Genomic DNA, 15,254 nt, shown 5'->3' on the forward strand with positions numbered 1-15,254 from the left:
AAATGCACAACAAAGCAAAAATACTGGCACCCAATGTCACGCACTGAAGTCGACTAGACTTGTTTTGGGGTCCTTTTCTTTACTTTAATGTAGTTCCTTTGTGGAACTAGATAGGGTCCAAACATAGAAATTCTTAACCTTATTCACCTTCATTTTGGGTGGTGGATATTTGTTGAATGCACAAGGGTAACAGACAGCCAGCCAGCCACTCATATGTGGTTGTGCCAGACCAAGCAGCCACGCCGGCCCCCAACACTCCTGTGCCGACGCCGACCGGAAGAACCCGCCTTAAGCCGGAGCAATGTGGCCATGTCCATCGCCTGCTCGCAGGAAAATTCGCATGACAGTAGAAGAATTAGTATGTATACCAAGTGGGTTCATTTTGTGTCGCCTTCTCTGCTGCTATTGTCTGAGTCTGCCATGACTCAATAGTACGGATTGATGTCTTATTCTCTTCAAGTAGTATTTTTATATTTGAAACTCACAGTTTACAATTTATAAGTCATTATATTAATATTTAAATTTATTAAAATATCATAGTACTCACACTTAAAGACCACCTTAAATTTGCTCCATCTTACAAAAGCTTTTTACCTTAAGCCCTCTCTGTCTCTCTCTCTCCCTATCAAAATAACGTCATTGCTTTCTCTCACGTAATGCGTTCCATTGAGTGGGGTCTTGTCCCTCCTCACCGCTCGTCGAGACGGGTTCCACTCCTATTTAATCCTCTTAACACCACGGCAAAATTCCTTGCCTTCTTTGAGTGCGAGTTCCTCAAATCCCTAATTCAGCCCGTCTCTACCTAGCTAGCTACCTGCCTACCTAGGTCTAGCAGAGAACCTGGTCCGCTTCTTTTTCTCTACTTTTCTTGTCTCCATCCCCATCCCCATCCCCTGTTCTCTCCAATGGCAACCTCCGTCGAGAACCGCCAGTTCACCCGCCTTGAGCAGAACCTCCCCGGCGCCGTCCGCGGCTTCAAACCAGGTCCCAACCACCTGTCCGACTCCCCGGTTCGCGGCTGTAGTTTCCCCGTAATAAAACCGGCCGTGATGATGAAGGACCTGGACTACTCGTCCAGCGAAGACGACGAGGGCGGCGGGATTGAGGATTGGAAGGATTTGATAGAGAGGGGGAACCTAGAACTGGAGCCGTCGATCTTGGACCCGAGGGACGAAGGGACGGCGGATAACTGGGTGGAGCGGAACCCTTCCATGGTCCGCCTCACCGGGAAGCACCCCTTCAACTCGGAAGCTCCCCTGAGTCGACTCATGCACCACGGCTTCATCACCCCCGTCCCCCTCCACTACGTTCGCAATCACGGCCACGTCCCCAAAGCCACCTGGGCTGACTGGACCGTGGAGGTCTCCGGACTCGTCACCCGACCCGCCCGATTCTCCATGGACCAACTCATTTCCGAGTTCCCCGCCCGCGAGTTTCCCGCCACACTCGTTTGCGCCGGTACTGCTACTCACTCCTCCCCCAAAAGCTTAATAATTTAAGTAGAAATATATATATAAATTATGATTTTTTTACAGTAATTAAAAAAATGAATAATCCTTAAAATTTAGGGAACCGGAGGAAAGAGCAGAACATGGTGAAGCAGACAGTTGGGTTCAACTGGGGTGCGGCAGGGGTGTCGACTTCGGTGTGGCGCGGAGTACCGTTACGGTGCGTCCTCAAGAGATGCGGGATCATGAGCCGTCGGAAGGGGGCTCTGAACGTGTGCTTCGAAGGGGCGGAGGATCTGCCGGGGGGAGGGGGAGGTGGGTCCAAGTACGGAACCAGCATCAGGAAGGAGATCGCCATGGATCCGTCGCGAGACATCATACTGGCGTACATGCAGAACGGTGCGTCGCTGACACCAGATCACGGCTTCCCCGTGCGTATTATCATCCCGGGGTTCATCGGGGGGCGCATGGTAAAATGGCTGAAGCGCATCGTAGTAACTACCCAAGAGTCCGACAATTATTACCACTACAAAGACAACAGGGTCCTTCCCTCCCACGTCGACGCCATGCTAGCCAACGCCGAGGGTATACTGCCCCCGCGCCCACGTGTTATATTTTTATTTTTATTTATTTATTTTTCTCAATATATCAGGAGATATGTTAATGTGAAGTAATGTCACGGTTTGGGGTTGTGATCGCAGCATGGTGGTATAAGCCGGAGCACATCATCAACGAGCTGAACATAAACTCGGTGATCACGACGCCGAGTCACCAGGAGATCTTGCTGATCAACTCTAGGACGACTCAGACGCCGTATACGTTGCGGGGCTACGCGTATTCCGGTGAGTTTGGAATCTTGGTAAAACAAAATTAATAAATTATTTATTTATTTTTTAAAAATGTGCGACTATATATTTAATTAAAAAGAAAATATTTTGTAATGGGCGTGGGTTTACATATACCAACAAATATTCGGACCAGCTGCCGTCGATTTGTGGGCTTTCCCACAAAGTGACAAGCTGACACGTGGGGGTGATGTTCAACAAAATACATCTCGTCCTGTTGGCTGCTCTACATGCGTAAGTCGCGGTGTTGTTTTTGAGCCCCGAAAGGCCAAAAGGTTTTTGCCTACTACGGCTTGCTCTAAGTGATTTAAAAATCTCAACATCACGGACGAAAACATTTCACTGTGTAGAATTGATGTCGCACCGCGAGGTCCAAACAATTTATTGGTAGTTCGAATTTCCATGTCATAATATATATATATATATATATATATATAAATTAAGGTGAGTGGTATAGAATGGTTAGTTTTTACTTTTAAAATTTTTAATAATTATAAAAATAATGACTCATTTTGTAATTTCTCAAATTTTTATAAAAAAATAAAAAATGATTAAAAATATTTTCAATTTTCTTATAAATTTTAAAAAATTAATAATTTGTCATCTTTTTATCGTTTAAAAATTAAAAATCATTTTTTTTTACAAATAAACAGTATTAAAATTACTTTTTCAAATTAAAATTTTGTAGAATTGAAATATTTGTTCACATTAATCACTCCTTTTTCTTTGTCTGGTTTCTTCCACAAGTTGCTATACATGGTGGATCGTTTAATAATTTGAAAAGAATTTTAATTTAAAACTATAAAAATAATAACTATTTTTAAAAAATAAATAACATAGAGTAGGGAAAGGACATGTTTGAAATTTAAGAAATATTAGATAAATAAAAAAAATTAAAATAATGAAAAGTTTACCAAGTTAGTCAATACAAATTCAATTTGATAAATTATTACTATTTAATTTTTAAAAAAATTATAATCATATAAGAAAAATTTTTTATCTTTAGTAATATTGATATAAAGAAAAAATATATATTAAGAAATGACCGAGTCTCCTTAATTATATTTCTCTTTTTTCCTTTACTTAAAAAAAAAATCCTTGGTTCAGACATACCAAAAGGAAAAGGGTTTTCAAATTTCTGGAAATATGGTTTTAATATTGTGTTTTAATTAATTTTGATGAAAAATATGAGAGGTGATTTAATTGGAATGATAACGCGTAGATAATCTATAGGAGGAGGGAAGAAAGTTACACGTGTGGAGGTGACGATGGACGGGGGCGAGACGTGGCACGTGTGCAGGGTGCAGCACCCAGAGACACCGAACAAGTGTGGAAGATATTGGTGTTGGTGCTTCTGGTCGCTGGAGGTGGAGGCGCTGCTCCTGCTTGGTGCCAAGGAGATTGCAGTTCGGGCGTGGGACGAGACCCTTAACACCCAACCGGAGAAGCTCATTTGGAATGTCATGGTATGCCTCCACCACCCCCAAATCCTATCCAACCACACATTATATATACTAGCCATGGGTGTCTATTTTTTAAAAATTTTTAAAGAAAATAATAAAAAATTGAATAATATAAATGCATTTTGGGATAATTGCAGATAATTTTACGAGTCTTTGAAATAATTATAAGTAGTTATAGGGATAAATTTGACACAATTATAAAAGTATTTTAAAAAAATTGTGAGTAGTTAAAAGTATATTTTGAAATAATCATTGATAGTTCTAGGAATTATTGAGGATTGAATTATTGTCTTAATTTTAGGAATATTATATATATACTTTCTATTTATTTATTTTTAAATTAGCATATAATTGATATGTAATTATTACACACAATACTCAATTCATTATAAATAAATCATACTCACCGCTTTACAAGTGAGATGGTTTTCAAACCTAGTCATGATATCAGAGTCAAAACGGTCTAGCTACCCTAATTTCTTAGGCACCGCTGCCACAACCCATCTGTCTTCCAACCATAATCTCTTTCCCTTCTACACTCCTAACGCCGCACGGCCTCCCTAGCCCCTCTCTCTCTCTCTCTCTCTCTCTCTCTCTCTCTCTCTCTCTCTCTCTCTCTCTCTCTCTCACATTGTCCCCCCCCAAATCGACCCTAATCTCTTTCCATTATACACTCCTAGCGCCGCATGGCCTCCCTAGCCCTTATTGCATGTTCTCGTGCACATGAGCCGTGATTCCTTCATGTTCTTCCCCTCCTCTATTTCTTATTGCAATCCTAGCTTTTCTAGCCACTTCACGAATTTGATTCCCTCACGTTCTGAGTACCTTTCCGAGTAGACCCGCACAACCCTCCCGGAGCCCCTTCGCCCCTTCATTCAATATTGACTTGGCACGCCCCTGGCGCAGGACCTTGCCAATCCTGCCTCTCTGTCCATAGATCTTCCCGGCATCACCAAAATCCACGGCCAGCGCACAATCAATGTTGTGGTCTGTGCCGCTTGTTGTGTTGCTATTGTCACTACCCCTTCCTATAGCCGACTTATCACTCATGGATGCTGACCCCTCCTCCACTCTTCTCCCTTTCAACACCTTAATCCACATGGTCACTATCAAACTCTCCTCCTCCAACTATCTCCTCGGGAAGAGTCAATTGCTCCCTATTTTAGAGAGCCAAGAACTAATCGGCCATGTGGATGGCTCTCCTGAGCCCCAACCTTGTTTTGACCCTGCGGACTCTCAAACACTAAACCTCAAACATGTAGCCTAGAAAAATATAGACAAATATCTCCTTAACCTTCTATTGTCCTCCCTCACTAAGGAGGCCATGGTTGAAGTCGTGGGTCTATCCACTGCACGCGAGATCTGGGTTACATTAAAGAACACCTTCATCCATCGTTCCAAAGCTCGTGAAATCCATCTTAAGGATGATTTGCAACTGATGAAACGTGACACCAGATTTGTTTCGGAGTATACCCGAGCCTTAAAAGCCCTCTATGCTAAACTCCATGTGATCGGCCGACCCGTTGATAACACGGACAAGGTACAATGGTTCCTCCAAGGTCTTGGCTTGGAATTCACGAGTTTTTCCATGACACAAATGGCTCTCACCCCCGTTACCTTGTTTTGCTAACTTGTGCCCAAAGTTGAGAGTTTTGAGTTCTTTTAAAAATCATTGGAACCTACTGCTCTGCCTACTGCAACGTTCACTGCTACCCATCACCACCCTCCAATGACAAACTAGAGATCCAATTCCTCCGCAAGGTCAAATTGGTGGCTATGGACGCAGACAAGGGTGCTCCTCCTCTAGGTGTCGTCCCTCGTGTTGCCAAATATACCGCATGGATGGTCACTATACGGATTGATGCAGCAAACGATATGATTGCCAAGGTTATACCTCTAAAGCTTAGCTTGCCAAAGCCCTTACCTCATCATGTTCCATCTCCAGTTATGAGGGTTCTGATAAGTACTTAGATACAGGACCTTCGGCCCGCATGACTCCAACTCAATCCAACTTAGATCAGTCCAATTCTTATATGGGTAAGGATTGTGTTATTGTCAAAAATGGTGCGTCACTACCCATCACTTGCACTAGTAAAATTTATCCTTCCCCTTATTTTCACATGTTAGATGTTTTGGTTGTTTCTCACCTCACTGAAAATATGTTGTCCATTAGTAAATTAACATCTGATTTTCCATTATCTATTACATTTACTAATAACTCTTTTACTGTTCAGAATCGCCAAATGGGAAGGGTGGTGGCAATCGGTAAACAAGATGGCAGCTTATGTGTGCTAGAATGCGAAAATTCAGCCTTTGTTTCTATTCTTCAAAATAAATCTCTACATGCTTCGTATGATTTATGGCATGCTCGCTTTGGACATATGAATCACTCTATTATTTCTCTTTTGAATATATATATAAAAAAAAAAGGACAGTTTTATCTTACATCTTTATTGACATCTCCTTTATTATGTAGTACATGTTAAATTGCGATGAATCACCGGTTTCCTAATACTCGTAATGAACATCGATCATCCAAAGTTTTAGATCTCATTCATTGTGACATATGGGGTCCTCCTATAAAGTCAAATTTGGGTTTTGCGTACTATGTTTTATTTGTTGATGATTTGTCCCGTTTCACTTGGGTTTCTTTTATTGAAATTAAAATCTGACTTCTATGATACTCTTCCTCAATTTCAAAAAGTTGTGGAAAATCAATATTTTGCCCATATAAAAATATTTCAAAGTGACGGTGGTGCAAAGTTCACTAGCAACTACTTTAAAGCACACCTCCGTACATCTGGCATTCATCATCAACTCTCTTATTCATATACACTCACCCAAAATGGTCACGTCGAAAGAAAATACTATCATGCAACTGAGACAGATCTAGCCCTCATTTTCTATTCTCACACTCCTACTCACTTTTAAGTTGACGCTTTTAGCTCTACTACTTACATCACAACTGTTTGCCCACACTACTTCTCGTAGGTAAGTACCCCTTTGAACTTCCATAATGTTCCTTTCCTAATTATGCAAACTTTCATCCCTTTGGTTGTTGTATTTATCCTTGCTTACGTGATTGCATGACTAATAAATTTTCCCCTCGTAGTCTTCCTTGCATTTTTATGGGTTACAGTTCATCCTACAAAGGGTTTGGTTGTCTTGATCTCGCCACTTCTAGACTTTATATCACTCGACATGCCCAATTTGATAAGAACCACTTCCCCTTCCAACATGCTTCACAGGCCCAAACCATGTCCTCCCTCCATATCTCCAAATTTTTGGAACCTAGTCTTCCACATACAAACATACCCCTACCTTCTCGTGCACCACCTTCTCGACACATTCCTTAATCTGGATCCAACCTAGGTATTATTTGTCCTGATCCAGTGGATGAGTCCTTGCAGGCAGCTAGTTCTCATGCAGGTACGTATCTGCCGCACTCGGCCCTTCGTCTAGCTTCTCATGAGCCCAACCCTGAGTTAGCTATCATTGCTCGCACTCCTATTGCAGCTATCCCATTAATTGGGATCCCATCTTATGCTCACACGAGCCAAAGCTGGTATTTTTAAGACTTGCCACCTTGCGCATCTCGGCCTTGTGAAATCCTCTAGCCCTTCTTTTTGCTCTTCTTGCTTCCATTAAGCCAAAAGGATTCAAATCAACTACTAAGAATCCTGCTTGGTTTGCTGCCATAAACGACGAAGTTCAAACCCTACAAACTAATCATACATGGGTTTTGGTTCCTTGACCCGCCAACACCAATATTGTGGGTTCCAAATGGGTTTTTCGGACCAAATACTTGCCTGATGGATCTATCGAGCGTCTTAAAGCTCGTCTTGTTGCCAAGGGCTACACTCTAGCTAGTACCTGGCCTTAACTACATTGACAACTTTAGTTCTATAATCAAGGCTACCACTGTTCGTGTTGTTCTTTCTCTTGTTGTAACAAACAAATGGCCCCTTCGCCAACTTGATGTCAAAAATGCATTCTTCAATAGCTTTCTCACTGAACATGTTTATATGGAGCAACCCCCTGGGTATATTGACCCTCGCTTTCCTAATCATGTAAAGCCCCTCGCGCTTGGTTTCAGCGTTTTAGCTCCTTTCTCACTTACCTTGATTTTTATTGTAGTCGTGCAGACACATCATTTTTTTTTTTTTCATAAGTAGTCTAACATAATATATTTGCTTCTCTATGTTGATGACATCATTATAACAGGCAACAACTCTAAGCATCTTGACAATTTTACTTGCAAGCATAATTCTGAGTTCGCTACCAAGGATTTGGATTCCCTCAGTTACTTCCTTGGTCTTGAAGCTACCTCCACCATTGATGGTCTTAATATCAGTTAGTTAAAATATGCACAAGACATTCTTACACATGCTCACTTACTTGACAGCAAACCAATCCACACCATAATAGTTATTTTCCAGCACCTCTCCGCTGATGGTCCTCAGTTTTCGAATCCCACACTTTACGGATCTCTTGTTGGTGATCTTCAATATTTGACTATCATGCGTACGTTGTTATATTGCTCATGTTGTCAACTCTGTCAATCAATTTCTCCACTCTCTGACTAAAGATCATTTCCTTGCTGTCAAATGTATTCTTCGCTATATTAAGGGCACACTGCATTTTGGTTTCACTTTTCATCCCTCTGTTGCCCCTAGTGTTTTAGTTTCTTACTCTGATGCAGACTGGGCAGGATGCCCAAATACTCGTCGTTCTACCTTTAGTTATTGTATTTATCTTGGCAACAATTTTGTGTCTCTAGGAATGCAAAGAAACAACCTACTGTTTCTCGCTCTAGTTGTGAATTTGAGTATCGTGCCTTAACTATCGTTGTTGTCAAAATTCTCTGGCTCACGCATCGCAGCGGTCTCTTCTACTTTGTGACAACAAGAGTGCGATCTTCTCGAGTTCCAATCCTATTTCTTACAAGCGGTCCAAGCATGTTGAGCTAGATTACCACTTTCTTCGTGAACTTGTTCTTGCTAGCAAATTTTGCACCCAATATGTGCCCTCTCATTTGCAAGTTGCCGACATCTTCACTGAAAGTGTGTCACTACCTCTCTTTGAATTCTTCCGATCCAAGCTTCACATCTGTTCCAATCTAACGCTTAGCTTATAGGGGGGGTGTTGAGGATCATGTTGAGGATCCTCTGCCTTAATTCTAGGAGCATATTTTGTATATACTTTCCATTTATTTGTTCTTAAATTAGTATGTAATTGATATGTAATTATTACACACAATCCTCAATTCATTATAAATAAACCATACTCACCACTTTACAAGTGTGGTGGTTTTCAAACCATGTCAGGATAAATTTTACATTTTTGAAAGAAGACACTAAATAAAGGAATCCCCTTTATAATAGTATAGATATACAAAAATGATTGACTTCCCAAATTATGTCTCATGGAGTATTCAATTCGAGCACACCCACAACTCTTGGAGTAAACCTCATCCTTAGGTGTGAAATACGGATGAGCAAGAAAATTGAAAAATTAAACCAAACCACAATATCGAACCAAAGCAAATTGAAAAATCGATTAAACATTTTTTACGTTAGATTTCGATTCAAAATTTTTAATTTTTTCAACTATCGATTCGATTTTGTTTCAATCAATTGAATAACCATAATTAACCGAACGGAATCGATATAGTATAAATAAATATATAAAATACATATTATTTATAATGTTATATAAAATTTTAATAATTTAAATGTGGAAAGTTATATTAATTTAGTATTCAAGCTTCCTGGTCAACTGACTTTTCTGAATTGAATTGATAGCTCCTTTGATGCCCTCCTATGTTGTCCACGTACCTACCACGCACAGGGCCCGCTAGCTAACTTCTATTACTTCTTTAATTAATATTGATTTGATTCTTTGACAAATAACACTAATTCCATTGCCTCATTTGTCTCCAAACGTTACCATTAATTAATTAATTGTTATTTAAAATGTTTGCATACTTGTAATTTGTTTTTTAAAAGAATTATGCTACAATTGATTATGCCTTTCAAAACATGGAATTTAGGCTTTTAATTTTAATTTATATAGAAGTGAATAAAATATAATATACAAGTATCTAAAAATTTATCCAAATCCGCAATCCAATACTTGAAATATGTATTGTTAAATACAATTTAAGATTGTCTATAAATTTGAAATTTTGATTTGAATTCGTAGAGATTTAGATAAAATAATATTTTTTATTGTCTCTCTGTCTAAATCTACACATTCAAATCTAATATAAGAACTCTAACCTCCCTCAACTCTACTTACGATTATTATGTTTAGATACTTCAATCATACACACACATATGGTTTAGTGAATTGCATTGGTTATAGAGTTGATGTACTTCACGTTCCTTGTTAACATCAAGGAGTTTTAGGTGCAAACTAGTACCGACTTTACCCAAAACTTTAAATCCTTAGATCTTGAATTATTCCATTTACACAAGTCTATAATCCACATGTGATAGATTACAATTTTACACTGTAATAGATCCTTGCATGTTGAGAAACAGAGTTGTTTAGGATGCATGAATTGACAATGGCACTAACAAGGCTCAAAGATATCATGCATGGGGATAGAGGGACAAGTTTTGACGTTTACATGTTAATTATTATCTTAGTTATCATTTTATTACTAAGATTATGGATGCTAATCATTTGTATATATCCAGGGGATGATGAACAACTGCTGGTTCCGGGTGAAGACAAACTTGTGCAAACCCCATGAGGGTGAAATCGGAATCCTGTTCGAGCACCCTACTCTGCCGGCGAACCAGCCCGGCGGGTGGATGGCCAAGCAAAAGCAGCTCGAGAAATCCTCCGACACATTGAGGAAGAGCTCTTCCTCATCTTTCATGAACAAGTCGTCCTCAAAGACTTTCCCAATGGCCGAGGTTAACAAACACCGCTCCCCGGAGTCGACATGGATCGTCGTCCGCGGCCACGTCTACGACTGCACTCGCTTCCTCAAAGATCACCCCGGCGGCTCCGACAGTATCCTCATCAACGCCGGTACCGACTGCACCGAAGAGTTCGACGCCATCCACTCCGACAAAGCCAATCAACTCCTCGAGGATTTCCTAATCGGCGAGTTGATAACAGCGCCGGCACCACCATCTCCCATCAGAGAGGCGGCGCCTCTGCCGGCATCGCTTACCGGAAGACTTGCGCTGCTGCCAGGGAAAAAAATCCCATGCAAGCTCGTGTCCAAGACGTCAATCTCTCCCGACGTTCGCCGGTTCCGGTTCGCGTTGCCCTCCGAAGATCAGGTCCTGGGCTTGCCAGTAGGGAAGCACATATTCCTCTGCGCCACCATTGACGACAAGCTGTGCATGAGAGCTTACACGCCAACCAACTTTGTGGACGAAGTGGGGTTCTTCGATCTGGTCGTAAAGATTTACTTCCGTGGCGTGAATCCCAAGTTCCCCGCCGGCGGGCTAATGTCGCAGCACCTGGAATCTCTCCCGCTGGGCTCCGTGCTGGAGGTGAAGGGTCCTCTGGGCCACATAGAGTACGCCGGCCGTGGCAACTTCGTCGTCGACGGGAAACAAAAGTTCGCCAAGAGGGTGGCCATGATCACCGGCGGAACCGGGATCACGCCCATCTATCAGGTGATTCAAGCCGTTCTGAGGGACCCGAACGACGAGACGGAGATGTACGTGGTGTACGCGAATCGCAGCGAGGATGATATATTGCTGAGAGAAGAACTCGATGGTTGGGCGGAGAAGCATGATGAGAAGTTGAAGGTGTGGTATGTGGTCGGAGAGACGATGAGGGAAGGATGGAAATACAGCGTAGGGTTTGTTACGGAGAGTATTCTGCGGGAGCACATCCCGGAAGCGTCGAGCGACACCTTGGCTTTGGCTTGCGGGCCACCTCCAATGATTCAGTTTGCGGTGAAACCCAACTTGGAGAAGATGAACTATGATATAAAGGATTCGTTGCTGATATTTTAATTTGCAGCGAGCTAAGGAAGATGCTAATGGTCAGAGCTTTTCGAATTTCGGCGTTGGAGGTCTTGGTCGGATTGTAATGGGAAAATGTTTCTCATAATTATCTCCGAAGAAAAGGTCGGACGTTGGCCTCCATGTGTGTGCTTTGTTGCAAGAGTGCATGAAAAATTAATCTTCTTTTCCATTGTGAGTTCAACATGTTGAAACTTCTTAACTTGCATTGGACTTTTCTGGAATCTTTCAGTGCTCAGCTGACAGCTTGGAACTCCTCAAGGCTAAGAGGAGCTTCGAAGCGTTTGAGAGATGTTATCCCAACCGCTATTTTTTCGGAGATTATTGGAGATTATTGGAGATAAAATTCAACACGATGGTGAGAGCACACAAGCATGCCGAAAGTAATGTTTGTTAGTGATACTTCAAGCCAGCTGATTTGTTTGTTAGCATTGTGATATTACTTTTGATTTTCAAGTAACTTATGTATAGGAGAAGGTTATGGATAGTTTGCATATAAATCCTATACTTTGTGCACACTTTATTGTATCTTAAATGAAAACATTTTATTTATGCAATTCTTATGAATTTTCTTTATGTGGTATCAGAGCTAAGGACTCACGTCTAACCGATCCTTTCCAAGATAACTTCCTCCCCAAATTCCTCAACTTCAAATGCTTTCGGGTCCAATCTTCCCACCTTCAACCCATCTTCCTCCATTAACCTCACTAAACTCACACGTCTAAATTAAAAGTCACCATGTTACCTACCTCAAAGACCAGAAGGTCTTCGCCTATATAGATGGCACCATCCAGTTGTATGCTAAAACCATCACTGCCTCTGATGGCTCTAAAATCCCCAACCCGTCCTCTGATGTTTGGGAAACCCAGGACAATCTTATCCTTAGCTGCATCAATTCTTCTCTTTCGGATAAGGTACTGGCCAACTACACTCAGATGAGTGTAGCAACTCAAAATAGGACAGAAGTTTAGAAAAAAAAAAATGCGAAAAAGGTGCAGGAAAACATCTTTTGGTATGAAGTTAGTCGACCGCCTACATAGTTGATCGATCACTTGCACTGTAATTTATCCTATATGTGTCATCTTTGACACTTTTCACATCCTTCTTTATGCACATTTGAAAAACAATAATATGGCATAAATTGCAACATGAAAGCACATAAAAAAAACATGGAAGATCACATAAAAAACCAAGTGCATGCCTCTAAGGATCATGCAAAAACAGATGGGTTAGACACTGACCTTGTGATGAAATAGAACTTTGAAGATCAAGTGAGGTCCCCTCTCTCTTAAGAACACTCCCCGAAAAACATTTCAAAGAATGAAGAAATGAAAGTTTCATTGTTATTTTCTTTCAAAGTAAAATCCTCTTAGAAATCCATTTTTTTTCTTAGGCTCGATTTGGAATTTGGAAAATTTTAGGGAAAGAAAAGAAAAATATTAAGGAATTTATATTTTCATATTTGGTTATCAAAGAAAGTAAAAAACAGAATAAAAATATACACTACAAAAAATAAGGTTATTAGTAAATGATCAAAATCATCATTAGTAATCACAAAACTGTCACTAATAGTATTAGTGATGGTTTTATAAGTATTAGTGATGATTTTGAATTAATCGTCATAACTGCGGTTACTAATAATTATTAGTAATGAATTTTAAAAGTGTCATTAATAATAGAGTATTAATGACGGATTATAACTGTTACTAAAACCCTAACACCGTCACTATAAATTCTACATTAGTTTGACTCAAAATCGTCACTAATAGTAGAGTAGTAGTGACGAATTTCAAAACCGTCACTAATATTCTACTATTAGTGACGGCTCTAAAACCTTCACTAATACTTAAAAAATGGACAATTATCTGTGACATTCTTGTAAAAATCTATAATTACATTTTTGCATACATAACATTAAACCATAATTACTACAAAATTCATAAATTATTCAAAATTCTAATTCTAATTCTAATTCAAAAACAAATACAAATATAATATACAAATTCAATTAAAATACAGAAATTCCAGTTGTTTAGATAACAAAAAATACAAAAAATTCAAAATTTAAATTCAAATACATTATACAAATTCAAATTAAAATACAGAAATTTCATCCCTTTAGATTACAAAAAAAAAAATCAAAATCTACATGTAACTTTAGTGCATGGCATCAGCTTGTGATAGCTGCAAACCCTAAAAATTAAGAATTATAAAAAAAAAAAAAAAAATTTAGTATACGATTTTTGAACATATATGTATACTTACTATGAGTATCAATGATTTGATAGAAAAATAATCGGACATTTGAACATAGTTAAAAAAAAAATGATACAATTTTAAATAGTTAAGTTTTATCAGTTTAGAAAAATTTTGGTAACATTTCGTCTATAAATAGAATATTTTCCATAAAGATATGCTCCAAACTTGGGTGTTTATAATAAATAGTTCACAATAATTCAACTAGTAATGAATTTTATGAGTCCACAAGAGTTTCATATAATAAGTATTAAATAATGTAATGTGTTCATGCATCCCACAAATAATCTATATAGGAATATAGTTCTATGAAAATGGAATGTGATGTTCATGATTTACATGACTTGCTTATGACTCAAAAATAACTATAATAATCAAATAATGCAAATGAGTCCATGATTGATAGAATTTTCACTTAACATATGTAAAAGTAAATTAAGAGATGAAGTTCAAAAGTCATTTGAAATTCACCCATCCTTTCAAAAATGTTTTAACATTCCGCACATTATAATCATTCTCACAAATATGGTATATACCAAATTTATTAACAAAATTTTAATTTTACACATTATTAAAATTATTTTTTTCTTAATTTTTAGTCATATTAAAATAAATATTACTTTTGATAGTATTTAATATAGAAGGAAAATTCCTTTCTTTTCCCAAGCAAAATTCTTAATCTAAATGGAGTCTTGGAAAACTTTTACCTTACTATCACTTGGACATGCCTTGAAGTGTCTCACAAGATGTCCTTTTATAGGCGTCCTATATAGTGAAGGGAAACATCTTTGAATTTGAATATTTTCAATTTATATATTAAAAATTCAAATTCAATTAATTAACTAACAAAAACTATCAACTACTAATTACTATTTAACGTGGCCCTTTGATACCACCTGTCAACTACTAATTACTATTTTTAGTAGTTGACAGGTGGCATCGAAGGGCCACGTGACAAGCCCAAGACACCTAAAAATGTCAAAAATTGGTGAGGCCGGTCAACCGCTTATAGTGGCTAATTGACTGCCCATGTTTGGCACTAACGATCAAATTTGGAGGGAAGGTTGGTAGACCGCCTTAAGTAAATTTTCTTCTTCTTTTAATTTTTATTTAATCTTTTCATATACTCGAATTACTCTCGATTTTGGAAGGTAAAAATGACTATTGATAGTTTTTTCAATTTCTTATATTATGGTACTAAGTAGTTTTGTTGGGGAGTTCTATTAGATGTTGGAAAATGGATAA

The 15,254-nt window shown here is 39.0% G+C and overlaps 1 protein-coding gene across 2 annotated transcripts; it reads left to right on the forward strand.

Annotated features, from left to right (window-relative positions):
• The first annotated feature begins 579 nt into the window (after positions 1 to 579).
• Positions 580 to 12,310, forward strand: LOC131161797 (nitrate reductase [NADH]-like). 2 transcript variants are annotated; one of them, XR_009138618.1, is made up of 6 exons: positions 580 to 1,458; positions 1,569 to 2,033; positions 2,150 to 2,290; positions 3,527 to 3,759; positions 10,461 to 11,858; positions 11,986 to 12,310. XR_009138618.1 is itself a non-coding variant. In XM_058117769.1 (5 exons), the coding sequence occupies exons 1-5, from the start codon at positions 906 to 908 to the stop codon at positions 11,742 to 11,744; spliced, it is 2,676 nt and encodes an 891-aa protein (XP_057973752.1). In that variant the 5' UTR covers positions 580 to 905; the 3' UTR covers positions 11,745 to 12,310. The 2 variants fall into 2 exon arrangements, 1 of the variants encoding a protein (XP_057973752.1); XM_058117769.1 differs by having other exon boundaries at positions 10,461 to 12,310.
• Positions 12,311 to 15,254: the final 2,944 nt, after the last annotated feature.

This window comes from Malania oleifera, chromosome 8, assembly GCF_029873635.1.
Source record: "Malania oleifera isolate guangnan ecotype guangnan chromosome 8, ASM2987363v1, whole genome shotgun sequence".
Classification (NCBI taxonomy): Eukaryota; Viridiplantae; Streptophyta; class Magnoliopsida; order Santalales; family Ximeniaceae; genus Malania; species Malania oleifera.

Excerpts from the sequence above, each read along its gene's own strand:
- LOC131161797 (XM_058117769.1), top strand. The coding sequence starts at position 906 with ATGGCAACCTCCGTCGAGAACCGCCAGTTCACCCGCCTTGAGCAGAAC. Across the intron at positions 1,459-1,568 it reads CGCCACACTCGTTTGCGCCG|GGAACCGGAGGAAAGAGCAG; the intron begins GTACTGCTACTC and ends CTTAAAATTTAG. Across the intron at positions 2,034-2,149 it reads CATGCTAGCCAACGCCGAGG|CATGGTGGTATAAGCCGGAG; the intron begins GTATACTGCCCC and ends TTGTGATCGCAG.